This window comes from Onthophagus taurus, chromosome 6, assembly GCF_036711975.1.
Source record: "Onthophagus taurus isolate NC chromosome 6, IU_Otau_3.0, whole genome shotgun sequence".
NCBI lineage: Eukaryota > Metazoa > Arthropoda > Insecta > Coleoptera > Scarabaeidae > Onthophagus > Onthophagus taurus.
In genome coordinates this window covers 21,112,352-21,140,230 of record NC_091971.1, presented here as the reverse complement: position 1 = coordinate 21,140,230, position 27,879 = coordinate 21,112,352, and the positions used below count along the sequence as shown (strand labels likewise).

General features: G+C 32.6%; 1 protein-coding gene across 4 annotated transcripts; it reads left to right on the top strand.

Annotated features, from left to right (window-relative positions):
* The first annotated feature begins 161 nt into the window (after positions 1 to 161).
* Positions 162 to 27,695, top strand: LOC111422682 (MAGUK p55 subfamily member vari). Of its 4 annotated transcripts, none has more exons than XM_023055894.2 (8): positions 162 to 350; positions 13,793 to 13,914; positions 16,548 to 17,126; positions 17,184 to 17,652; positions 17,708 to 17,877; positions 27,016 to 27,189; positions 27,281 to 27,355; positions 27,434 to 27,695. In XM_023055894.2, exons 1-8 carry the CDS (start codon positions 272 to 274, stop codon positions 27,608 to 27,610), a joined length of 1,845 nt encoding a protein of 614 aa, XP_022911662.2. In that variant the 5' UTR covers positions 162 to 271; the 3' UTR covers positions 27,611 to 27,695. The 4 variants fall into 4 exon arrangements, with proteins under 4 accessions (XP_022911662.2, XP_022911661.2, XP_022911663.2 ...); XM_023055893.2 differs by lacking the exon at positions 162 to 350 and adding an exon at positions 6,811 to 7,002; XM_023055895.2 differs by lacking the exons at positions 162 to 350; positions 27,281 to 27,355 and adding an exon at positions 6,811 to 7,002.
* The last annotated feature ends 184 nt before the right edge of the window (positions 27,696 to 27,879 follow it).

The window sequence follows — 27,879 nt, the reverse complement described above, 5'->3', positions numbered from 1 at the left end:
TGTTTCAACGCTCGTTGAAATGTACACGCCGCTAATACAAAGAGGACAAAAATGACATCAATGACATTAGCTCATCAATAACATTGTAAAATGTAGGTCACTGAAATCGATCGTCGGGCCCTTTAAATATACAACACGTGGTCATATCTCAGATCGCGTTTAAAATCGCAAGAAATGCAAGCAATAACGACTCGACGAGAGAACGGCGAGATTCGTTCTAGAAAGAAAAAACGAAAACTTTTCAAAAATTCTAATTTTTTTCAAATACCAGATGGCGTCACTGTCACCACACGAAAGTTTGCGCTTTTTTGACCGGAAGAATTCGAACGGAAATATCATCACCGGATTTGGTAAGTAAACATTAATTGTTCTTATTAACAAATATTTACATTATAAACTTTGCAAAGTTGATTTTATATTTTAAGGAAAGGTGGTGTTGAATTTCGATTTTGTTTTAATCTTTTGGCGCCGATGTTTGTTTTTTGTTATTGAAATTCAAAGCCTACTTGGTGTGGTGTTTTAATGTTTTTGATATAGCTTACGATTATTATTACGAATTCTTTTTTCATTTCGGGTTTAAAGAAAGTTTTATTGATTAAACCTGGATGTTTGAAAGAAAAACACGTTTCTGGGTTGGGAAAAAAATTGGGGAAGAAAGTTTCGTGAAACTGTTAAATCGATGTTGAGTTTCGTGTCGATTCAAATCATGGCACGAGTCACGAGATTTAAACTCATAAAACAATCTTGAATAAGTTGAGAATTTCTTTAATTTTGTTGATTTAGGTTTTAATTTAAGCTTTTAATACTAAATTCTAATAACGATAAGTTGCAATCAATAACGTTAGTACGTGAATTGTTTTATTTAGATGAAGATCACTGTAATGATGCATGATTGCTGCTTATCAACATCATGTTCCACGAGTTGGTAAATATACTATGATAAATCGCCACACGCATTATCAACTTCCGCCTCTAGTTTGCTTAATATCGTCTTTAAAAGAAATATAATTCCATTTTAATATATTATTCCTTATAGAATTATTGTTGTAACATACATCATTCATACGTGCAGAAGGTGCTGTAATAGCACATTAAAAAACTAGTTTCGTAAGACATGATTGAAATGAACGAATTCAAGTTTAAAATCGAGTGGCAAAGCCACGAGTTTTTTAATTAATGAATGCTTTAAGTCTTATGAAACGTGTTTTTATGCTATTTTTTGTAATTCCCCCTTTAATCTTTTTTTTAACAAAAATAAAATAAACTTAACAATGTAGGGAAGTAGGTATGTAGCAGTTGGTAACACCGGAACACTTGAAAATAGAAATTTGAATTGACAATTAGAAATTGTCAAAACACAAAATGTGTTCACCTGAAAAAAATGTTTCATGGACACCTCCCAAAATAAAAGAAATTGCTCAGTGTTCAATGTTCTCATCATTGTGGACCTTGTATTCGATGCTAAGAACGTGTTTAAACATCCACAGACAAAAATGGCCACACTGACAACTAGAAAAATTAATGACCCAATGTCACCAACTTGAACTGGTTCCATAAAAAAACGATCAATATACAGGGTGTATCAGCTATGAGTGGAAAAATTTGAGGGGTTATAGGTCTCCTCTTTCCGAATAAAAAATTCTTATAACACAATGTTCCATTCTTTGCCATTCTTAAGATATGATACGATAAAGTTAAAGGTTCGAAAGTTTAAGTACTGCTTTATAAAGAATTATATTAAGCTTTAATTTGACACATAAAAGTCAGTTTTGAGATATTTTTTTAGAGGTTGTTACTTGTTTACTTTATACGAATAAATTTATCACTTCTTAATGTGAAAATTTACAAAAATTGAGGTTTTAATAAATAAACTTGCTTATTGTATCAAAAACAACAAAATTACAAAACTAGAAACAAATTACAAATTGCAAAGCAAAGCCTGCTTAGTATAATTCATTAACCAGTAGTACTCAAACTTGTAAACCCTTAACTTTATCGTATCCTACCAGAAGGACAATGAATGGGACATTGTGTTATGAGTATTTTTTATTCAGAAAGAGGAGACCTATAACCCCTCAAATCTTTTCTACTCATATCTGATACACCCTGTATATTGTCAATAAAATATTGTCAATATGGCCAATAAATATTGACAAACTATAATTGCCTCAGACTATCAATATTTATTGACAATCTACTTAGTTTTACGTTGGCATTCAAAGATGTCATATCGTCAAAAAGCTTGTGTAGTTATACTAGTTATATAGAGACACGTTTTCACAAATAAATTTGTTGAATGAGGTTTGCGTATCTACTCCAAAAGATTTTCAAAACTTCTTTCGCATGACTAACGCTTCTAAGATTATCAATACAATAAAGTCTACATACAGTCCGGAAAATGATAATATCTCAGCTCCCGAAATGTAATTCAATGAAATTCTTTAACAAAACGTGTAAGAAGTCCATATTATATCCATATTTTACATAAAAGCTATATAAGTTATTATTAATCAAGGAGAACACAAAACATAATCATATCTTTAACTTAAAAAAGTCTACATACAGTCCTAAAAAAAAGTCTATGAGTGTCCGTTATAGCTCAATAAAAATATATAACTATCTAGCGCTGAATAACGAATAAAACTAGACTAACACTAGCACTAGACTTACAACTAAAAACATTCCGTTTAGCCATGCGTCTCTTAAAACGGCTAAACCTGAATGTTTCTACTTTTAGGTGTATTGTTAGTTCTAGAGACAGTAGCGTAGTTAGCATAAGATATCATTATGTTGCAAATTTTTATTGAACTAAAACTAGAACTAACACTATCACTACAACTAACACAAGACCTAGAACTAGAATAATTCGGGTTTAGCCGGCTTGATAGACGTGCGGCTAAGCCCGAATGTTTCTAGTTCTAGGTCTAATGTTAGTTCTAGAGACAGTGGTAAGTAGCGTAGTTAGCATAAGATATCATTATGTTGCAAATTTTTATTAAACTAAACCTAGAACTAACACTAGAACTTGAAAGTATCTAGTTCTAGGTCTAGTGTTAGTTCTAGTTTTGCACTAGCACTATCATTACAACTTACACAAGACCTAGAACACTCGTGTTTTAGCCTACGAATACGCAATCAAGCTGGAAAAGGAAACACCCTCCTTCGTGGGATACAAACAAAATGGCAGGCGAAGACTGGATAGCTGCTTTTATGAAAAGAAACCAAGAGTTATCCCACCGAAAACCTGAAAATACTAGCCTCGCAAGAGCTATTGCTTTTAATCCAACTAATGTGAAACAGTTTTTTGACATGGAGAAATACAACTTCATGCCAGACCGGATTCTGAACTGTGACAAAACAGGAATAACAACTGTTCTACAGGCCCCTAAAGTAATTGCACAAAGCGGAAAGAAGCAGGTTGGGCAGGTGGTTTCTGGGGAGCGTGGTACATTAGTAACATTCTGCGGAATTATAGCGGCTTCTGGAGTTTCCTTGCCTACTATTTACATCTTTCCCAGGGTAAGAATAAAAGATGAATATCTGTATGGTTCAGCACCAGGCTCCGTGTGTTTTGGATCAAAGACTGGGTTTATGACTGCTGAAATTTTTGTAAAGGTGTTGGAACATATCAAGAAGCATAAGAACTGCAGTGCCGAAAATCCAATATTTCTCATAGTTGATAACCACGAGGCGCATATTAGTCTTGCAACTATTTATATTGTAGAGAAAACGGTATTAAACTACTTCTATTTCCGCCGCACTGCACTCATTAAATGCCGCCCCTAGATGTCATCATTCAACGACTTTTTAAGCATCAATCCTGGGACAACGATTAAAATAAATGACATTCTTCAACTTTCACGTGAACCATACTTGTTATCATTTACCCCTATAAACATCGTGAAAGCGTTTGCTAAAACAGGAATTTGGCCGCTAAATTTGGAACGAATTGAGGACATTGAAAGGGAGAAAATGATGAAACAAGCTAAGAAAAATGCTACAAGATAAGTGTTTCCAACAAAACGTAAGAAATCAGAAAAAAAGAAGGTGGTGTCAAAATTAAACACTGAAAAGAAAGTAAGTAAAGAAAAGAAATGGCAAAAGGAAATTCAAGATGATACATCTTCATCTGATTCAGATATCGAGGTTCCAAATACAAAAAAAGGCAAATATTCTTCTGATTCATCCCATCTAGAGAACATGGACCTAGAAGATGAAGAAACTGTTGTGCCAGGCTTACTAGAGTTTGAAATAATAATTGAGATCGATAATTACATTTTGGTTAAGTTTCCTACAAAAAAAAGCATCAAATATTACATTAGTAAAGTCCTAGCTGTTGAGGATCGATCTGATGAATATGAGGTCAGCTTTTTGAGAAAAAAGTGAATACAGGTTTTGTTTTCCCGAATATCTTGAACGTGTCAGTGGTCCCTAGGTTTGATGTCATTTTGAAACTGCCACAACAGCAAGATCCACTCAAGCACTACAAATGCAATAACTAAGTTTCCAAAATGCAATAAATAATTTTGGTGTCTTAGGTACCACACTGTCCGAACGTGCCCGGTCTCCCCTAAACTTAAAGTCTTTTTTAAATACAATGTTAACATTAAATTGGCCCCCATCTGGTCTAACGTCCGTTATAGCTTCATTTTGTTATAAACACATGATTTGTTTGATTGCAGCGCTGACTTCCTGCTACATTCCCGGTTCCCTTGCGGTTTCTTTTAACTTTTTCGCATTCGCTTTGAATTGTTGTGTACTAATAATTAATAGTATTAAATAATTTCCCTTTCGTTTTGAGCTTCCATATTCGGTCATTTACCGGAACGAAACCAATTATTGCGTTTTTATTAATCGATTCACCATAAACGCCGTTCCGCGATGTTTCCGCCCCACTGTAATAGAAATAGTATGTTTGTTTTATGATCGTGCCATTGCCCTTCCATTTTATTTCTTGTAGCGCCACTATATCTACATTATATCTATCGATCTCATCCGCAATTATCTGCATCATTCCGACCTGCATCATTATTTGTACATTCCACGTTCCAATCATCATATCCTTATTTCCTTGCCTTGTGTGTTTTATTTTCTCTTTTCAGAAAACCATTTATCCCGCTTTCTGTTGGCCCTGACCTTATCTGCCAAATGGGTTGGTTAAGACATCTTAGGTGAGGTTGCTCATCGCTTCTCGACCTATGGCTAAGATCAAAGTGTAGGTGAGGGTGTTCAAGTTACGAGGGTTAACTGCGTGGAAATATGAGGGCTTGAGAGGTTATGTACAATCTCTGGCTATGCAATTGTTGTGCGGTATCTCACTTGAACCTTGGTCGATTTGCATTACGTGAGTTGGCTTAATTATAGCAGGTGTATTATTTGAATTATGTTTTGCGATTTTATTTGTTTCTGTAGTTTCATCTTCTTCTATGAGGTTTCGAATCGATTGTCCATTTCTAGTGGTTTTGTTGCCAATAGTGACTGAGGTTTGTTTGATTTCTACCGTTAGCCATCTCAGGGCTTCTTAATCGTTTTTTGTGATGGATAGTTGTTCCCACATGAGTGATTACGCAAAGCGAACAAATATTTAAGAATTAGAGTGTAAGAATTGATGCTTATAGTACAAAATTACCAAATTAACGCATGAATCTCTTTCTAAAAATTCAGTTTTTTGTGGTAGCTGTATGAATACACGACTATATAAATCTTACAACGACTGCAGAAAATAAATATTGAGAACTAAGGAAAACATTTACTTACCTAATTAACGGAAACTCACCATAAAACTACTATCAGTTTATTATAATAAACGCTTCTGGTTAAAGTTTCTGTTTATAACGCTATACATAACTAATCATAAAGGTATTAGGAACCTCTACTAAATGTATATGCTAAAAGAAACGACTTTATCGTTACTATAGTTTGTTATTGACACTTTGTATCTATTATTATGTATTAAACATGCAAAATTAACAACGAGATAATAGATGTCAGAAAAGCTTTTGATGACGTCACTCCTTACTGTTGTATGTTTTATCTCGATGACATATTCAGGTAAACTATGAATATGTCATAAACGTACTTCGTATAGGCTACGATCAATATGTACGACAACTTATCTAGACATTTTCTTTGTTAACGATAAAATGAGGGGTTGTCCAGGTGTAAATTTATTACTGTGTTATTCTTGATTTACACATTTTGTTAATAGAGGTTATTTACAGCTAAAAGGTTTCTAGCTTTGATCGTACCTTGTTCTTAGAATAAATAAAGAGTTAGCAGCTTTTTTTCGAATGACTAAGATATATAACGTTACGCTATAAATGTCTTCGGAAGTCAATGTACTCACTCTAACTTCGTAATAAAGTTACAATCGTGACTGTGGCATAAATATTTTATTAGTGTTTATTAAATTTTACTCTACATATACAGTGCGGATGAAATATTTATTTGTTTTCCATTTCTTTATATATGATGTAATTTCTTATTATTGCCAAAAAATTTTATACAAATAAAACTTTTATATTTTTCTTCTATATTGTTATTATAACTACTTTTTATATTATTATTTCATAAAATGGGTAAATCAAAATCATGTTTATTATTACATTCGAACACCTCAAGATATTCTTAGACACCCCTTTAAGTACTGAAATTCATAGATTTTGGATTTTCCAACTCAATACTTTCTGAATACGCCTCTGTGTGGGAGCCCGTATCTATAGCAACGGACGGCCCATTTCAGTATCAGTCTGAAGCCAAACCGTGAAACGTAAAGATTAAACTCGCGTTCACTTCGACTACAAGTCTATTACTGAAAAGGTCACCTGAAACGGGTTCATTTGAATGATTACTGACATGAAGTGATACTAAATTTGAACAATTTAGCACTAAAAGTGCCCAATTCGTTGCGAAATATGGTAGGATTAAGTAAAAAACATCAGGATCAGAGGGATCTTTTAGCTGGGCTGAAAGAAATGAGCATCTGTAATCGATCTGAAACTGGTAGGTTAAGTTAAAACAAAATTTTTTTTTAATAATTTGTGCTTTATGTAAATTAAATTATGTGTATAAGTAAAAGAAAGTGTAATAATCGATTCTTAGGATTACCAATGATACAACAATGAATCGTTTGAGTGAGAATTGATAGCTGATTTTGAAACGTTTCAAGACACGCTTTCAGCACCGTGACGTCATTAATGGTACAAACAATAAGCAACGGTGTTCCATAAACAAATAGTTTCGTACGCCGTTATTTATGTACGATACATTCCTCCCAATGTATTTTTTTTTAATTTTAGTACTTTTTTATTCCAAAGGATATTAAATTTTGTAATCAAATAATCTTGCTCAAGTTAATTTCATAAAAATGACGGATTTATTTTTTTAAGTTTTATTTTGTTACCCAGAATTTTTTTAAAAGTTGTTGAAAGTCTTGGAAAATCGTTATAAGGAGACTCTTTGAAAAGGAATGAATGTGTTAATATGTATAAACTTCAAAGTTAATCTTAAGAAAATATACAGATGCTATTGGATTTTATCTCTCTGGTCGATAAAGCGTTAAGCGATTTGGCTTGGTTTGAGTCTCGTAAAACATGATACTGCAATAAACGAATTAAAGATCAAGCTTTAAATTGCAAAATGTTTAACATTGGAGTGTCGAAATCTTGTTGCAACGTGAATTAAATTTGTAGTATGATTTTAGTTTATTTTCTTTAAAGTCTTATTATTTTACCTTATTTTGATCAAAACAAAAACTTGTTTTTATAACTGAAAGGTTAGTAATAATAAGACGGTAAGATTGAGTTTTTGATTTGATTATCTTAATTTATTTTGGTATGTAAAATAAATATGGTGCCTTTCAAAAAATTTACCTGCGTTTAAAATCTATACTTTATACACCGGTCTTGTTCCCAATTTTATTTTTGGAAACAATGTAACTTGCATTTTACAGCTTTGCATATAAAATTTGGTTACCAATCTATTTTCGGTCAGTTCGTATTGAATTGTTCAGTTATATCCAGGGTAAAACACAAAATTTTATTGTTTTAATCAAAAAAAGCCAAGATAATCTAAAAGGTAATTATTTTTTATTGTAGTATATTTTTTTTAATTTATTGATATAGAAACGTCTCGTAAAAAGATTTTTGAAGCATTCCAGAAACCAAAGAGAGCTTTGTTTAGATTAATAAATTTTCATTTTAAAATCCATTTTTCAAAACAACTTTTTTTAAAGAATAGATCTAACCAATACCACCATCACTGTATTAGAACAAGATTCGTTTCCTCTTTTTTTGCTTTGGAAAAATAACCCTCCGTCCTATTTGTGACGTATCGGTGACGAAAAAATCTCTTCGAAACCTTGGCACCGAAATATGTCCGAGTAGTTAACTCGCTTATATTTGAACACTTAAACGTTGGTGGTTTGTTATCTTTCTTTTTTTACTTTTCGTAAACTGGAAGAGACTCGAAATGTATAAATCAGGTACGATTTATTTAATGTCGTTTACATCTCTTCGATAGACAGTTGTTTTCCCTTTCGATTTAAAAAAAGAACGTTTTGTTGCGTCAGCGATAATCAATTCTATGTCGACATCTACTTGTTAATACCTGGTCAACGATCAATCTTCAAAGTATCTTAATAACATAATATATATTAGTGTGTTGTGGAAAAATTGGAAATGTTTTGAGATTTTGCCATTCAAATAAATGAAGTGAAAATCTTTTGTGACGGTGTCTTTCAATCTCATTAAATAATTTCTTTAAAAAATAAATACATATTTGGACGACGAATTTATTTTTATTGTATAAATTCTCAATGTAATTTGTTTCCAACACTAACACAAAGTTGAACTTGTTTAAACACGACGTCAGCTGATGTTAACATCGCTTTACTGACGTCGTACTTGAAAAAATTTACACTTACAGTTTTATCTATGCGAAACAAAGTTCAGAAAAAATACGGGTTAGTAATAAAATTGCTGTGTTAGAATGATTCAAAGATCTATTATCGGAAAGCAAATTAGGTATATTTGAGTCTTATTAATTAAATTTTACATATGTGAGAAATAAAAAGATTAGTAGGTAACTTATCCATAAATGCTGACTCATTTTCCGATTTTTAAATAAACTTTGGAATTAGAAATCATTATTGTTCACCACTCCCAATGTTCATTCTAATGTTATATGAATGATAAATAGAAGTATAATTTTTGCCACATATGTTTATTGTGAAAATAGAAGGATGGTTCTATTGAAATAAAGTCAAATATTATTTATTGTTACATTTAATAAATTTTAATTTAATATCTTTCGTTGTTCCTATTTCATATGCGATTTATATAAGACTGCAAAATCCAGTAGATTTAATAGATTTCACAGTTAATATTATTACTGAATTTACTACGAGTAACAGGCGCGTTACTTACCGATTTCAGCTCTTTCCGCATGCGGAACAGATCATACTCATAACTTAACATCCGTTAGAGCGGAATGGTTCCTAATATACACTAATTACACATACTAATGAATATTTCATGTCGATGATGATGTGACTACTAATGATTTGATGGATCGTTCACGGACTGGAAAGTGTTGGACTTTATAGAGCTCTGATTAGCTCAGTGTGGCGAAGTTTAGAGGTATTCATGTATTTTCATCCTGCTATTCGGTTCTATGTTTATGGCTTCAAACAGAACCGTACTCTTCTCGAAAGCTGATGGACCCAGTCGATATCAATAACTCTTTAGTCCTCAACTATTTAGCCATAGAAAATCTACACCATGTATTCATAGAAACTCTTTGATCATGTTTTCTTTAAAACCCTCTTTAGACCGCCTAAAAACAGTTCGTTTTTGTTAAATAATGCTGCCTGAGCTACCCAATTTAGTTTTGAACAATGTTTTATTCTCGTATCTATACCATACGGGTATAAATCACGGTAGTACCAGCAAGCCGATAGGTTTATGGTACACCGTTTGATTGACCGACATTTAACTTAGCAAAGTGCAAAGTTCAATCGATTGGAATGTTGTTGGGAAAAAAAGTATTATACAATTATTTATAGTTTTACATCGATGTTCGCACAAATTACTTCAGTTTTTAGTCCGTCTTCTCCGTGTCGTGGAGACACTCTGCACAAACTCTATAGTGCGACATCATAGGGTAGGCCATCATCTGACGTAAAGTATTTTTGTAGAGGAGTGGTTTGAGAAAAATCAGACAAATAATATAAAGAAGATAAGAATATACAGGTGTCCCGAAACTCAACGTCAAGCGGGCGCCTGGTCATGAGGCCAACCCATACCTGTTCTGGTAAAAATGAGAAAAAAATTCCATGTCTCTTAGTTAAGTGGTAATAGACACACTTTTGAAAATGTTAAAAATCGGTCCCATACATCATATCTTTAGGTACTACAGTCAGAAATGTTCGCAATTTAATACTGATTTTTTAAATAATGTATTCCTTGTGAACCATGCTACTGTAGAAGTCACAAATCGTTAGTTTTGCAAAAAAATATATTAATTTGATTGAGTTCAGGTTGAAAGAATTTATGTCTATCAAGTTTGACACACGATTTCTAAAAAAAGGAGTAGTACAACACCCTTGGCAAGTAATTTTAAAAGATGGCTTGTTTAGTCAAGTTTCCAAAATGGTACAACACTTGTCATTGTTCTTGTCATAAAAAATGTTATGGCCTGTTTTTCTGCAAAAAACACGTACAAATAACATACGAAAGTATGAATTTTTTAAATAACGCGTTTTTTTGCAGAAAAACAGGCAATAATATTTTTTAGGAAAAGAAAAATGGCAAGTGGTTATACCATTTTGGAATCTTGACTAAACAGGCCATCTTTTAAAATAACTTGCCAAGGGTGTTGTACTACTCCTTTGTTTAGAAATCATGTGTCAAACTTAATAGACATACATTCTTTCAACCTTAACTCAATCAAACTAATACTTTTTTTTTTTGCAAAACTAACGACTTTTGTTGTTCGATTTGTGACTGCTATAGTAGCATGGTTCATGAGGAATACATTATTAAAAAAATAACTATAAAATTGCGAACATTTCTGACCGTAGTACCTAAAGATATGATGTACGGGAACGATTTTTAACATTTTCAAAAATATGTCTATTACCATTTAACTAAGAGACACAGAATTTTTTTCTTATTTTTACCAGAACAGGTATGAGTTGGCCTCTCACCTGGTGCCCGCTTGACGTTGAGTTTCGGGACAGCCTGTATACTTACTTTTGTTCAAGAACGTTAGAATATTTGTCTACTATTTAATTATTAAGTGAGAGGGCCCCAGTCTCGTGTCGACTTCTTATCAGAAAAAGGGACCTAAGACGATTGCCGTTATAATACTCGTTAACATTCGAGGCACCTAAAAAACTAAAAGGTGAAGCAACAAAAGAGCTGTGATTATCCAAATTCGAGGTGGGCACATTGCAACTGTGAAGGCATGAATAAAGCCAATTGAAAATAGCATTAAAGATTGCGCTATAAGCAGAAACGTCTTTGTTCTTGCCATGATTATATTCAAAGTAGCTTACAGTAATTTCACAAAATTCATCTATTACATACATCAGCATTGAGCTATAATTTAGTTTTTATTTAGTTTCAGAACATCCATTTCCGAATAGGTTCGTTTCACTATTTTTTTATTTTCACTGTCAATTCCACCAGTGTAGATCACACTTTTCATTTGTGTTCTACACATTGTGTCAAATATACTTAGGTTGATGAAGAACATGTTTTTTATGGCAGTGTGAGGCTCTCTGTTTATGTTCATCGTGTATATCAAAGTATGTGATTCAGTTTTCGTAATTGTTGGTGACTTATTTAAAACTTTTATGTTTTATTAGATCTGCACGTTATAAGTGACGGTAATATTCAGTGATAAAAATCATCGCTTCAAACTTACTTATATCCCATTTTATTCATTTTTTTTCATGTGTTTACACGAGAAAGGGAATAAATAAGAACAGAAATACAAAGTTTTTATTTAAAATTATCATTCTAATAAAGGAGCCAATTAGGTACACATTCATTCCTTTGTTTGATTGTTATCTTTCGGGTTTCAATCAAATGGGTGATACCAAAGGTGATGCAGTATTTATTTAGTAAACTACACTATTAGCGCAATACTAGTTGCCTATGCCACCTGCTTATGGCCCATATATCTTAACCATTAGGTATTTACACCTATTATTTCTGATTCATGAAGAAGATTTCCTTATTGGATTGTTCAAAAAATGAAACTTCCGCAAATAAGAAAGTCTATGGATAATCGTCATGCACTTTTTTAATGATCACTAACATTGAACGTATATAAAAAACATCATTATGTTGACGTAAACATAGATACTGATGCGGCCAAAAAGAGCAGCAGTATAATATGGCAACATTATCTGATACGTGCTAAGTTGATGGTTATTTCATCAGTATTTACGCTAATCCATTCGTTGTATATGAAATCCTCAAAGATATCTTAGGGAAGATTTGTTAAATCTAGTATGAATTCCTAGCGTTTTTAATTGATGATCACAAGGAATTGGAGATTTCTAATATTTGACGTATATGTGTATTCTACAGAAATCCTAGAGTTTTGTATATTAATTTTTCAATTTTAAAGATTTAATCTTCAGTTTATACCTCCTGTTTATGATGAGATAAAGATCTTGTAACCTACCGTATGTCTTATTTAGCGTTTTATTGATATAGTATTTCTATGTAGGTCTTTGGTCTAAATATATATCTAGATATTTGACAACACCATATTTCAGATTCCAATTCATGAGATGTTTAACCTGTCGAAAAGTAAATATTATGACCTCACATTTTCCCAGGATTTTAGTGAAAGAATTATAATCGAAATCCATTTTACCAGTATTTATATAAGGAGAAAAATATATATAGTTTTTGTACTTTTAAACTGGTCTTTAATTAAACAATAACATATACATATATGAGTCGTACTAGTTTCGGCTATGTGCCATCTTCAGAGCTTAATTTTATAATGTCGTGAAGGAGATTAAGATATCAAATTTTGTTGTATATATAATAAACGTACAGAACGTTTTTAAAATGTAAACGTGTAACTTAATTTATTTTATTTTGTAACTTCAACATTTTATAATGAATTCAGAACAGAATAAACTACTGAATGAAATTCTTAGAATTTGTATCAAAAATTCGTAAAGTTTCACGGTCGGTGTTATTAGAAATAAAACTAAAACTAGAACCGTACGACTTATGTCTTGGGTTAATGAAAACACTGTTCAAATTCAAAGCAAATTCGAGCAACTTTTGAACTTGTTTCATGGCATAACTGGGAAGGTTCTAAATTTAGTTATATTTCTCATTATTTGAATTCTAATTATAATTAATTATAATCACGTTAATTCACAAATAAAACATTTTGGCCATTTTCATGAATCTAAACATCACGTAAACATATATACAATAGCGGCCCTGTTGATTTTTTATGTATCGAAATTTACACTGACGTACTACTTCCTATCTTTGAGAAATGAATAATTAACGCTTTGAAATATTCTGCAATATTACTTTTTAAGAAATTATATTTTAATTTATAAAATTTGCAAATGTTTAATGAAATATAAACGCGTGATAAAGATTATATATTTTTAAATGTAATTTACTTAAAATAATAATCACCACATCAAACAACACATAATGACTTCGATTCTATTAAAAACAAATTAATGCAATCAACTAATTATTATTTAGAATTCTTTATTAATTAATTTAATTTTATTTTACAGCTGCCCTTCAGCATGTTAAGAAGAACATTGAAGCGTTCGATGCTCATAATGGCATAAAAGAAATCGATCTACTCTTTTTAAAAGCACTAATGGATAGTCCAGTTTTACAAAATTTAATGAAGGTATGTTTATTTCGAACGAATCTTAAAAAAAAATAAATCATCAAATTGAAAATGTTGTGACTGAAACTCATCAATTTCTTCCGAGTTACTACTCCCAATTCCTGTCAACAAGATCGCCTAATAAATTTCAGAGGTCACATTTGACGTCCGTTTATTATTTTTAGTGTTTGATTTATTCGCGAATATCCAGGCGAGTTTCCATAAAATCGCTAACTTAGGATGAAGATAAAAGGTGGTCTAAATTCTCTTTTACTTTTATAATAGATTTTTAATTTTCCCTTTCTTATTAACTTTCTTGGTAACTTGTAGCGCGAAACTCATTAAAGATTAAAATGTGTCCCAGTTTGTGGTAATTCTTAAACCCATTTATAATGCGCATGTCCGCGGTTTCTATGGAATATAACTTTCTCTGGTTATTTGAATTAGACGCTTCATTTGTAGCGATGCTAGTTTTGTTTAAGTGTTTAGTATTGTAAAAGCTATTTTGTTTAGTTTGTAGTGGATTTTAATAAAATTGGAGTGGTTTCGTTTAAAATTACCGCAACCTGGTTAGTATTGATCGAATTTCACCCAGTTCTGATTGTGTTGGGCAGTTTTTGTTTTGAAACTGGGGTAGTTTAGTTACCAATTGAGCGAAAAGGTTAGAATTTTTTTTATTAAACTTATTAGATTATAATTTTGTTTTTGCAATATTCAAGTAATTCAAATTTCGCGTTAATTTCAATAATTAGAATTACAAAAAAAAATTGTGTAGACAAAAATACCTTCAAGATGATTCAACGTGGTTCATTGGCAATTGTGAATGTGGTGACTCTTTCTGTCGGGTTTTTAATCATTTTAAACCGAGTCCATGGTTTGGATGAGGTGAAGTCACCGCGTGCCCCCACCTTTTGACTTTTCACTCAGTGGCCAAGCGGTTTGAACTAAGCTTGGAATCCCAACCAGTGAACTGAGCACCTTTGAAAACGACGCGGACAGGTGGTTGTTATTTTATTTACGCGAAAATCAAAAAAATTTTGAAAATCATTTCCAAAAAGATCACTTAAATTTAAAGGGTTTTTTTAGTATTCTTTTTGTGGTGTGGGGTTTCGTATGTGGAGAATCATTCTTGTGTGACCTCTACGTTGGAAATAGTGTTTACTCGCCCACAACTACGTAGACTGCTACCTGTTGGAACGGATATTTAAAAGGTCGCCTAATTTTGGTATGTACAAAAATATCCGCCTATTATTTGTGTAAAAGAGAAATTACGACTTTTTTTGTTGATAAAGTTGGAGTTATTACAGTAATAATAAAGGTAAAACAAATTGTTTTGTGAGAGAGCGTATCTTACTGAGCCACACCTGTGAAAGTCGCTTCAAAATTGTTGGCAACACTGTAAAATTAAAGTTGCGATTCTATCGGCGTTGCCTCTCTCTAAAAATTTATTAAAAAAATCAAAATTCTCCTAATTTATAATCACATGATTATTACTCATTTTTAATTACACATACTTTATTCATCAGCACAACATTCCTATTAGGTTACTCAACACTAACCTCTTTTAAGTCACATTAATGATTTAATTACCTTGGGCACTAATAACAAAATGAAGAGTAACTTATTAAACAGAAACAAAGGTGTTATGATGTTTTAATTATGTTGCAATTTCCAATAGTAGATCAAGGTTCTAAGTAATCGTGTTATTATCGAACAATGACTCGGTTAACGATGAAAAATAAATCAAAACTCATTTTGAGTTTATTATTTCTTGGAAGGAAATGCAACAGGAAACCGACAAATACACGAGCGGGGAATAATAAGCTGTTATAGTCGGTTTTTTTTTAAAAACCATCTTTTAAAAAATTCTACCTGACTACGACCCTAACGTTGCTTTATAAAGGTGTAACGTTCGTCTGGCGTCTGTTTCCTTTTTTGAAGAAGCCAAACTTCGGGCAGACGAAGTTCCAGACGGTGTAAAGCAGGTGTTAAAACTGTACTCATTGTTTGCCACAACCCCCGGGGTGTCTTCACCTAACGAAAAAAAGGGCGATTTGTTACAAATTTCTGTGTAAACAAATCCTTTGGATTTACAACTCCTACTAGAAGTAGTAGCTCGTAATTCATACCTGGAAAGATTATAAAGTAGAGTATGTTTATTTCTTTATTTAAAACCTTTTTATGATTTATAATTAACAATCCAAAATTTATTTCTCCTCCTGGTTAATGTTAATATCTTTAAATAAAAACCACTTTTATTGTTTTAAAATAAAAAATACCTAGAATTGTATTTTCTCCTTTAAAACCTAAACTATCAGCTATAAATCTTACAGTCACCCTATAAACAAACGTTTCTAATAGGGCGATTCGATTATGTTAAAGTCGTTTAGTGAAGCGATTAGCTGTTCTAATTTTCTCATGACGTTCTTAAACCCGAATGATTCACGTGTTTAGTTGTTATTCTTGTTAAGTCTAAGACAAGCTTAAACTTTTTACGTAGGTAGAACTATTTAATTTGTCACTTATTCGACGTAATCATGTAATATAAACGTTGTAAAAAGAGGAGTCAAGGTCGATTTTGTTATGAAAACACAAATACTTCTTTACTGACAATAAATTTTCTATTTTTATTCTTATTTTGTTTTGTTAAAAAGGTACAAGATCGTTTAGAAAATCCACCAGAATTACCAAAACCGGTGTGTTTTAATTGTGCGGAAACATCACGAGATATCATCACACTTTGTACTAAAATAAGAAATAGAGATACTAAAGAATTATATGACTTATTAAGAACCCCCCATTTAAAATCGCTTTTAACGATTCACGACGATATCGCGAAAATCTCGGAAATGCCGAACGCGGAGAAAGATTCTCCCGATGTGGAGACTTTGCCCGAATTTAACGGAAATGGCGAAACTATTAGAATGGTTGGATTGAGAAAGAAACAAGGACAACCTTTGGGTTTAACCGTGCAAGTTGATGATAATGAAAATTTAACCGTAGCAAGGATATTAGAAGGGGGAATGATTGATAAACAAGGATTATTACACATTGGTGATGTTATCTTAGAAGTTAACGGTGTTCCTGTTTATACTCCAGAAGATTTACAATCCGAAATTGCCAAAGCTAAGGAATCCGTATCTTTAAAAGTTGGACAAACCGATGGAGCCTCAACACACGCTTCATTAATTTCAAACGGAACATCCAAAAATGGAACAACTAAAAAATTAACCGTTAGTTTAAATTTAATTTAACCCAATAATTTTAATTATTAACTTAATTCCTTTTAGTGTTACATGAGAGCTTTATTTGAATACGTACCAGAAGAAGATACATTACTCCCATGTAAAGAAATCGGTCTCAGCTTTAACAGAGGAGACATCCTCCAAATTGTCGATCAGAAAGATCCAAATTGGTGGCAAGCAAAGAAAGTTAACGGTGATGGGAAAGTCGGTTTAATTCCATCAATTGAATTAGAAGAAAGACGAAAAGCTTTTGTTCCGCCCGATTACGACTACGTTCACAAAATTAGTATTTGCGGGGCAAAAATATCTAAAAGGAAAAAGAAAATTATCTACAAATCCAAAGCAAGCAGCGATTTTGATAAAGCCGAATTATTACTTTACGAAGAAGTTACGAAAATGCCACCGTTCAAAAGGAAGACTTTGGTTTTGATTGGATCGCAAGGGGTTGGAAAAAGGACCATTAAAAATCGATTGGTTAATAGTGATAGTTCTAAATTCGCTGGGGTTATTCCATGTAAATATAAAAAAATGTTTTATTTTTTTAAGTTATTTAATAAAAATTCTTTTAGATACAACAAGGCAACAAAGAGTTTTAGAAGAAAACGGACAAAGTTACTGGTTCGTATCTAGAGAAGAAATGGAAAATGATATTAAACATCATAAATTCTTGGAATATGGGGAATATAATGGAAATTTTTATGGGACACATTTGGATTCGATACGAGATGTTATTAATTCGGTTTGTTTTTGTTAATTAATTCTTTATTTATGTTATTGAAGCCGCGGGACTGGATGATATCATCTACACTATTTTTATTTTCGATTTAATCTAGCAATGAATAATTTAATTCAATATTAGTATTCTATACGCAATGGAAAATTTAGTTCAATAACAGGATTAATTGTGTAGTCGAATCAAATTCAGTTATTGGAGTATATATATCAGACTAATTTCAATGCAATAAGAAATTTAGTCTAATCGTATTAACTTAAAGAATACCGATTACACGATGTAAATTTATTAATTGAATTGTATTTATTGGTACTTTATGGTGGAAGTAGCACCTTTCAAACGTTTACTATCTAATTTTGCATTAAATATCGAAAGTAATTATCCTGATTGATATATTTACATTAACAAGAATTAGATATAAAGCTAAGAGAACCAATCTTTGCAAAGCAATCACTAAGATCTATTTTACCTGGATAGATAGCTGGGTTATATTTTATTTCTATTAAGGTACAAATATGTTGATTGCAGAACAGTGCTATGAAACATATTCTGCTGTTTTCCTATCCTCTAGGTACTCTACATATCATTAAATGGTTGTCCTCTATATAAACTCTCATTAGAACCTTGATGCGCTACCATGGTCTTGGATAAATCTATATATTCTTAGTTTCTACTATAGAGATATTGATATTAAAATTGCCATTTGTTAGCTTCGCCCAAGTAAATGTTTGTTACAACTTATGGATTGTAGTGCCAGGAGATCGGCTTGACTGGGTTTTAGACTGGGTTTAACCTGGAATTAAATTAAGCAAAGATCACGCTTTCTAGTGTTTTATTTAATATTCTCCAAAAATCACTAAGATAGCGAGCCAGTAAAGCCAGTTCACGCAAAAATTTAAACCTTTGAATATTTTAATACATAAAAGAAGTGTCATAGGCACATACAAATAATTTTGTAAAAAATGCTAGTTCTTCCTCTATCAAGCTACTACTACATACGTACTTATCATCTGACCACAATCACCTAGAAAAAATAAAGAATCTAAATTCTCTACAAATAAACTTTCCATGAAGTATTATGTTGTGTCAATCCAAAATATACAATTTCCTTCGCAATGATGTACGTTCACCTTGAATAGTTAGATGAGTTAATCGTCTCCACTATCTCTTTCTGGTGAGAGGCACAATTATTGACTTCAGTAGGCGTTCTTCTAACACAAACTTAATGATCATTAATTTAATGGTTCTCGGAAGACATTAAATATCTTCGATATGCATTCACCTTTGACTATTATGATAATTATCGGCTTCACATATTTATATTTATAAAGGATGTTTAAAAATATATCCGATGTTATTTATATCTTACACGTTCAAAAACAAATTATCGGGTATACATATATTCAAATATACTGCCAGTATATAAGTTGTACTTATTATACATCCTCTAACGTTAAAGAGAGATACATGATTGAAAGAATACAGAAAAACTTTTACTACAAAAGTTGGAGCAAATTGTGCCCTTAACACAATGGTCTGTAACTTTTTTGCTCCCAGATGCATCAATGTGGAGATTTTTTGAAAATGTGCAAATTACAAGAGCGTTGAAAAAAAACGGTATCCGGAGCAGAATACAGAAAAACTTTTACTACAAAAGTTGTAGTATTCTCTGGCTGTAAGAATTGGCTATGTTAAGACAAAATCTAGTGTTATTTGAAAATTTACGGGCCAGGCAGATCACAATGATGGTGTTATGAAGCCATAATAGTACACTGTTGACAAATACCAAATAAGGAGATTTTATACACTTCAACTTCGTGAAGTTCGTACTTATATTGATAAGAAACCCCAAACTCCATAGGGACTTCTTTACTATAAGTAAAATAAATGATACTCAATATGATGATGATATTACAATTTGGTTATAATGAACGTTAAGAGTATAACGATTCGGAGAGTATATTTTTTTAGCATCTGCCGAAGATTAGGTAAAGTATGTTAAGATATCAATAGACCCTATTCTTGTATATATTTTATCATCGTCGGCATAGATCCAAAATATTGGGACGACGAGCGCCAATTTCCACATGTTTGGAAAAGTACTTTCAGTCATTGAAGACTTGGAAAAAATACAAAATAGTGGCAGGTTGCTCAGCAATACACCCTTTTAGGAATAAAATTGAACTATTATCCGGACTAGGGTTAGAAAACTAGCTAAGATGCGATAAAGTATTAAGAACCGTGTCGGCAGTTCTTGATTGAATTGTCGATTGTACCATGAAGACTAGCATCTTGGACATGTACACCTTTGGATCATTAGTAAAAGTCGAAATCCCCTGAGATATCTTCAAAACCATTTCCACAACAAAAACTGTACAAATGGTAATGTTTGGTGATACGATCATCTTCGTCTCTCAGCCCTCTGTGTCCACTGCTGAACATAGGCCTCTCCTATATCTACCCATTTCTTCCTGTCCGGTGCTGCCTGCATCCAGTTACTAGCAAATGTCTCGATGTCATCCGTCCATCGAGTTGGTGACCTCCCTCTTCTCCGTTTGTCAGCTCGAGGCCTCCATTCCAACAGCATTTATCGTAATTTCTTAGCGATACTCCAAGTATTGATCTTTCCATTTTATGCTGTGTTGTTCTAACCCTGTTGGTAATACGATGATCATCTCCAATTCATATCTCATTACACTTTCTTTAAAATTTTGGCTATCAGCTGCTGTACCGGCAGGGTTTGTTTCTGTTTCGTCTGCGAACGTCTGTGCTGCTCGTAGCACAAAAGGATCACGAATTATGGTTCCCTGTTCTTGAAATGTTTCGATATTTTTAACATTTACAATAAATGTTTGCTGTTTTATACTCTTTTATATTGAGTCAACAAATATTGTAATAATTGTTCTTATGCGATGAATACCTTAGCTATCTTTGTGCTTACAATTCGGTTGATAAAGGTCGCGATTGCGTACTTTTCGATATTTGATCCGATAACATTGTACAGTATGAATCATGGTTATCTTCGGTGTTAATATTTGAGTTGTTTCTACCGATTATCTAAAATCCAGAAAACTTGACCAGCAATTTGCGTCCTATTATGAGTGACTATGTTTTTAGGACAAATAAATATTGTGATAACGCCTATGTAACGCCTATGTAAATCATGGTAAATAACTTGGTAAATCATATCACTTTTTGATCTTGGTAACAACCCAAATAGATCAGCATTTCATCACTTCTTCTTTATCACTATCTTATATTTTATCACCACTTCTTAGAGATGACTTGATACGATTTACAGTTTCGCACATATTTTGCTATGTCTCGGAATATTCTTGATAATAATAATAGTACCATGCGATTGTTGTTGTAGTTTTGACAATTTTTAGGTATTCAATGGTTGGTGCGTGATAATTTTCCTTCAGCACTTTAATTTTAATTAGTTTTGGGAGATAAAGCTATTATAGATTAAAAAGATAAAATTTAAAGTATCCCAAAAATGGCGTTACACAGTAGTTTGAAAATTTACATTCACATTGTTATTCTGTATTTACGCTGGTGGTATCTTGTACCTTGTTTAACTTTGTTTAATGGCTCTCGATATTTCATCTCTAAATAGAATTGTTGAAGACACTTTGCTCCTCTCCCAATTCTTCCTGATGGACGTTTGGAGTGCATCCACTGAAGAGAGAATCGGTAATTATGATAAAATCACGCTCCTTAAATATCGATCGCATCTTTTGTGTTCCACATACCACTGCGAGGCATTAGTAGCGGAATAAATTTTTTTGGTTGTAAAAAGATCGGGTCGCATAACCCTCCATGTACACTCAGTTGTGTCAATGCCCCACAAAAGCTTTGATCCAAAGCATTGCTTTGTAAGGTGAATTTCCTCGAGAAATGAGGCCTTGCCAAAGGGGGCGTATCGGTAAGTACGATTTTAAGAGAATTAAAAGCTTCATTTTGTTAAAGGGATAGAGGTCGAAACAGTGATGGCTCTGATTTTTGCGATTTCAAAGTTCGCAAAATCTAACTTTTCCATCCATCAATCGCATTATTACTCATAGATTTCGGAGATACGAACAGATTCTGTGGACGGTAGCTTTCTTTTATCGCTCTATAATACCTACATTTTGGAATAAAACATGAACAGGTATATTTCGTTGTATCATCGATAAATTTTGTATACTTTCAATAATGTTTTGCCCAATCATTCAGATTTCAGCAAGCGAGTAGAATTTTATCTTTATTTCATAACTTTTCCCCGTTTTATTCTATTAGCTATTAACCATTTAGTTTCGAACGACGGCAGCAAACGTTATTTGATACCTGATTCAACACAATCGAGATTTTCTTGAGGCAGGTTCTGCGATATGATGACGCATAGAAGAAATGTGCTTACCATATTCAATAAAGACATTTCTTTCATTTGTGTGACAACCTGGAATATTTTGGTGAACTCTATGTTACTCTTAACTGAATCTACTAGGTAAGGAAATATTTGATAATTTTTGTGTATCGAATATGTCGTCCATGCAACTATGAAAAATAAGTTTGAACAATTAGCGTTTAGCTCCATTATGGCTAGGAATGATAAAAAAAATAGTCTAATTAGTGTTTCAACTCCTGTTGTGCTGGTACCAATAAAAATTCCAGTTCAATAAAAGTTTTGGTCATTCATAAAGCTCCAATACAATGCATTGTATGGACTAAGTTTTCAATCAATGACAGCCAAATGCTGTGAATCTATCTAGAATACTTATATATTGTAACTAAAGTACTCATTCAAACAACAATCTAGTTATTGAACACGTCAATTACTGGAATTATTGCATTATTATTTTGTAAATGATTTCATCCAGCCATTTTTATCTGATCTAACATTGGAGATTAAAGGCAAATAATAGGATTGTCTATTTACACATTAATTCACCACATTGTACTAAAGTTAAAAACTTGTTCAGACAAGTCCCGTGGTAACGCAATGTTAGATTATATCTGCGATCTATTTAATATTACAGCAGACTAGAATGTTCGCTGGAATTATAGACTTGCTTGTAGAACTAATTGCTTACTGGTATTAATGTGTAATCTTCCTAAATCTGGTGCTTTACGAATAATAATCTTTATACTTTGACCGTTTGAGACGCAACTGGAATAACTGTGTACTTTTTAGAAGAGCCACCACGTGAGTAATTATTAAAAATGAAATTGTTGTGAAGCTCAGCGTCACACGAATGGAATATTTTTCTGTTAATTTAATCTTTCGATAACTTTTAAGCACATAGAATTGTCTGGTCGATTAGATCGTTATTGTAATTTCTTTGTACTTATTGTAAACCACAAAACAGTGGTTGTGAGCAACGATGCATAGTGTGGCTGCACCTCATAGAAAAAAAAATACTATGTATAGCTATTTTGTGGTTTATTACAAATTTTTTGAGTTGAAAAAATTAGGTGAAGCTAAATGACATATCGCAGTCCTAAAAGAAAACTGCCACAACTTAAAACATTGTAAATCGTTAATAAGATCGGATGAACAAGCCCATCAGCAGTGTCAAAGTTCTTGTTCGATTCTATATTTAAAAATAAGTTTGTCATAAAAAATATTATTTGTACTGCAGGTAAGAATCTTTTTACTACAGATCATATTGAAACTTATTTAAAACATCCTCCGAACCTATGCTTTTCTTCATCAAATTGAGATGACGCCAAAAATGGAAGAAATAAACTGATTTCAACAGGTAGCTTAAAAAAACAGATATATCATTGCGTACAGAACTGTAAGCAAAAACAGGAGATTTAAAAAAAAACCTAACTTTTTCGTTATTGTGCTGTCATTTGACAGATCAAAGGAAATGATTAATGCGTCAAAACACTAGTCTCTATGTCAGTCATGTGATGAAACTACACATTTCACCCCACTCTGATGTTTAACGAAAATTAAACCTGAACAGAGATTGTAATTTTTCTTAAACATTGGGATTTGTAAAGAATTCAAAGAATTGGCATGAAGATGTGGCTTCTTTGCCAATTTTGTTATCGATGACGAATTATTCCTTGCATTAATATTGTGAATATGAACATTCGTACAGTTACCTCATCGTATACAATGAAATCTGTTGTGTTCGTCAGTGGGAGGGTCCCAAATAGAACAATAACTGTTTATTTTAACACGTTTATTATAACAAAACGATAAATTACATATAATTTACTTTGTATATCATTTAATGTTATTCTTGACCTAGCACTAACACGCGGCAGACCGAACGATTCTTCTTGAAGCCCTCGAAACGTAGCGAACACGTTTTCTTTCGCTCATGCGCATATATGACACTCCTCCCTCCCGGATTTCTCGAACATTACAAACGTAATCTTCTAAATACTGAGGTTTTTTTCGTTTTCTTGTTGGTCCCTCTCTGGTTTCTCTTGGCCTCTATTGCTCCTGGTGGACTGGATTCAACGTTCTCTGATTGCTGATCTTGGCCATTCGTCTTGCTTGCAGATGACTCTTCCACTCGTCCACGTACTTGATCTGTGTGTCGCCTGGCAATGCTTCCATCCGAAAATTCCACTCTGTAGCTTACTGAACTAGTTTTCTCTGAAATTGAAGCCGGATCCCTTTCGGACCTGGAACACAACATCTAGCATATATTAAATTATCTGTTGCAAAAGTTCGGAGTTTTGCTATCCATCTTCGACTCTTGTTTTGCTTTCATTGATCGGGAGAAATCGGGTTTTATTTTATCCAAGAATGTTGTCAATCTTCGTCCCATCAATATCTCCGCGAGTGATTTTCCAGTTGTACTATGAGGTGTACAGGTGTCCCAATTTCGTTGTCCGCATAGGTTATCTCCGAAACTAAAAGAGATAGAAAAAAAAGTTGCTTACATGTCATGATTTCCTTTTTCGAGAAAATGCTAATGTCGAAAAACTCAGGTAGATACCTCAATATATTAAGGCAACACATTGAGCCTTTGGTCGACAATTTGCCATTAAATATGTCTCAAATGATATATTCTCAATATGACGGAGCACTAGCATATAATGCCAGAATTGTTAGTGAATTTTTAAATACAAACTTTGGCAATTATTTGATACATTATTTTCCATCATAGTATGTATGGTTATCGCCATAGCAACATTAACTTTTAAATACATACATTAGTATTAGATAGAACAAAAAGAATTGTCGTTAATTATTCAATAACAATAAGAAATATACTCAACAAACTATATATATTTGTTATCAGAAGAAAAAAACAAATTATTTTAGGTCATAGCCAACTACGATTTCTATTTAAAAAAATAAAGTTACTAATACTTATCTGATGCCATTCTTCTTTAGAAAATCTTTAAATTCTGCAGTGGTAAATGCTGTACCGTTCTCAGAGACGGTGAGCTCTGGCAAACTGTGATAATTGTCTCAATACTGAGATTGTTGAAGCACTTGACATAGTCTGAATTTGATGAACCTCAGCCATTTTGAATAAGTATCAACTGTAATTAGAAATGTCCTTCCTTCTACCAAAATCTACTTGTAATCTCGACCAAGGCGCTTTTGCCCACTCCCATGGATGTACTGCAAACTTTGCACGTATTGGCTTTTTACTCAATCTGCTTATCTATCCCCGGCCACCAAACATATGATGTTGCAAGGGCTTTCATCTTCACGATTCCTGGATGTAAAGCATGAAGTAGTTCTAGTATCTCTTTCCTCCCTCCTGGGGGAATCACATTGTTCCCCATAGGATACAATCCATGTAACATAATAATTCTTTGGCTTTTGCCACAAATGGTTGAAATTCTACACACACTTCCTTAGGATTTCGAAGCCATCCTTACCAACTCCATTCTCTTACCATGGAAAAGATTGAATCCTTTGCCGTAGCAATCGCTATATCTTTTTCTTCTATCATTTTTTCAGGTAAGTTTTCTAAAATCAGTACTTCCAATGCTCGTGGTGGTTCTCTACATTCAACTTTGAGTGGTAACCTGCCCAACGCATCATTTGCTAAATCATTCACATACAAATACTGATAATAGGCAAGAAAATGGACAGACGACGCTTGATAAAGTTTAAAAACGCCAAACTTATGATGTATTATCTGTATTTGTGTGTGAATGATTTAGCAAATGATGCGTTGGGCAGGTTACCACTCAAAGTTGAATGTAGAGAACAACCACGAGCATTGCAAGTACTGATTTTAGAAAACTTACCTGAAAAAATGATAGAAGAAAAAGATATAGCGATTGCTACGGCAAGAACCAAATTATTCAAATTTAATATATTGTTTGAGTTGTGATACTGTTCTCTGCTTGTTTTCAATGACAACAATAAATGAATATGTGGGTTTAAGGCAAGGACAGTAGAATCTAACAGGACTGATGTAGCATTGTTGTGACAACGTGCCCGCACACTACGTCACACCATTTTCCACGCCCAGTCAGCTGTTATTGTGTTCTATGCGTTTGCTGTATATTTTTAATGTCTATCATATAACCTCTAAAAACACACAGCAAACGAATGGAACTCAATGACAGTTAACTGGGCGTGGCAAATAGTGTGACGTAGAGTGCGGGCAACCAACCCGTAGTGGTCTACAAAACAACAATGGATGACACAGTTTAAATTTAAAAATTGTCTCATTTCCATGAAAGCTGTTTACAAAATGTGATAATGTGCTTATATTTCTTATATTAACCGTTACTGCTAACTGTTGAAGTCAATTAAATTTTCATCTTCTCGAAAGTAAATGGCTATTTTCTGGTTTTTTAAAAATATTAAATTTGTTGAAACGCAATTCATAAAATTTCCAAACTTAAAATCATCTACGTTACATTTATATTGTACAGTTTTTGTATAAGATTGACGTGGTTGGCCAGATTCCACAAAATATGAGAATTGTGCGTCAGAAAAATCAAAATAGTTTGTAGCTCCGATAAAAAATTACTCCGATGATGGTTTTTAGATTGAAATCGGTTTTCATACAAAATCACAAATTAGTTTACCGTGATAGTTAAAAGATAATTGGCATATGAAACAGAAAGCAAACAATGGGTGATTAGTTCTACGAACAAATCTATTACCAACTAATGTAATATTTTCTTACAAACAACCTTTTCATTATTTTATTTTTGTAGGGAAAAATGTGCGTTTTAGATTGCAGTCCACAATCGTTAAAAATCCTTCATAACAGTTCGGAATTTTTGCCATACGTCATTTTTATAGCTGCCCCAGGAATGGAACATTTAAAAACTTTATACGACGTAGGAAGAAGCACTACGAATTTACGATATTCCAGTAGAAACTTAGCGGTAAATGATTAAGTCTCAATAATTGTTTGTGTTTGAGATTGTTTTTTTTTATTTTCTCCATTTTAAAATTTATTTTATTTTTGCATGGTAGTTTGATCGCCAAAACTCGTTAAGGTACAGCTCGAGAAGAGCAAGAACCCTAGAATCTCTAGCTTCATTATACGAGGTAAATAATTTTCTTATTTATATAAAATTTTTAAGATTTTATGATGTATTTGTATTTGAAATAATTTTTTTGTAACAGGAGGATGATTTGAAGAAAACTTTAGAGGATAGCGCTAGCATGCAAAGAATGTACGACAAATATATCGATTTGGTCATCACAAATAAAGATTTCGATTCGACATTTAGACAAGTTATTGAAGCTTTGGACAATCTAACCACTGAGCATCAATGGGTACCGGTTAATTGGATTTATTAACTGCCATATATTAAAGAATCTCATCTTCGCACACGAATACAGCGAAAATAGTGATAAACAAAAATGGAATTAGATTAGATTTAGATTTATTTAAGATTTACTAATATTAATTTTTAAAGTTATAAAAACTTAATCATATACAAGATAAAAATGTACAAATATATAATATGTACAGATTTAATAAAATAGAGACGTTAAGCTTTAGATTGTATCCACACTAGAAAAGTCTGATTTTGAGAATATATATTTTTACATCACCAAGAAATCAC

What these genes read in the sequence shown, in the direction of transcription:
- LOC111422682 (XM_023055893.2), top strand. Translation starts at nt 6,915, where the DNA reads ATGGTAGGATTAAGTAAAAAACATCAGGATCAGAGGGATCTTTTAGCT. An exon ending in CTGTAATCGATCTGAAACTG is followed by an intron (nt 7,003 to 13,792) that starts GTAGGTTAAGTT and finishes TTTATTTTACAG; the next exon opens with CTGCCCTTCAGCATGTTAAG. An exon ending in TACGAGATGTTATTAATTCG is followed by an intron (nt 17,878 to 27,015) that starts GTTTGTTTTTGT and finishes TTATTTTTGTAG; the next exon opens with GGAAAAATGTGCGTTTTAGA.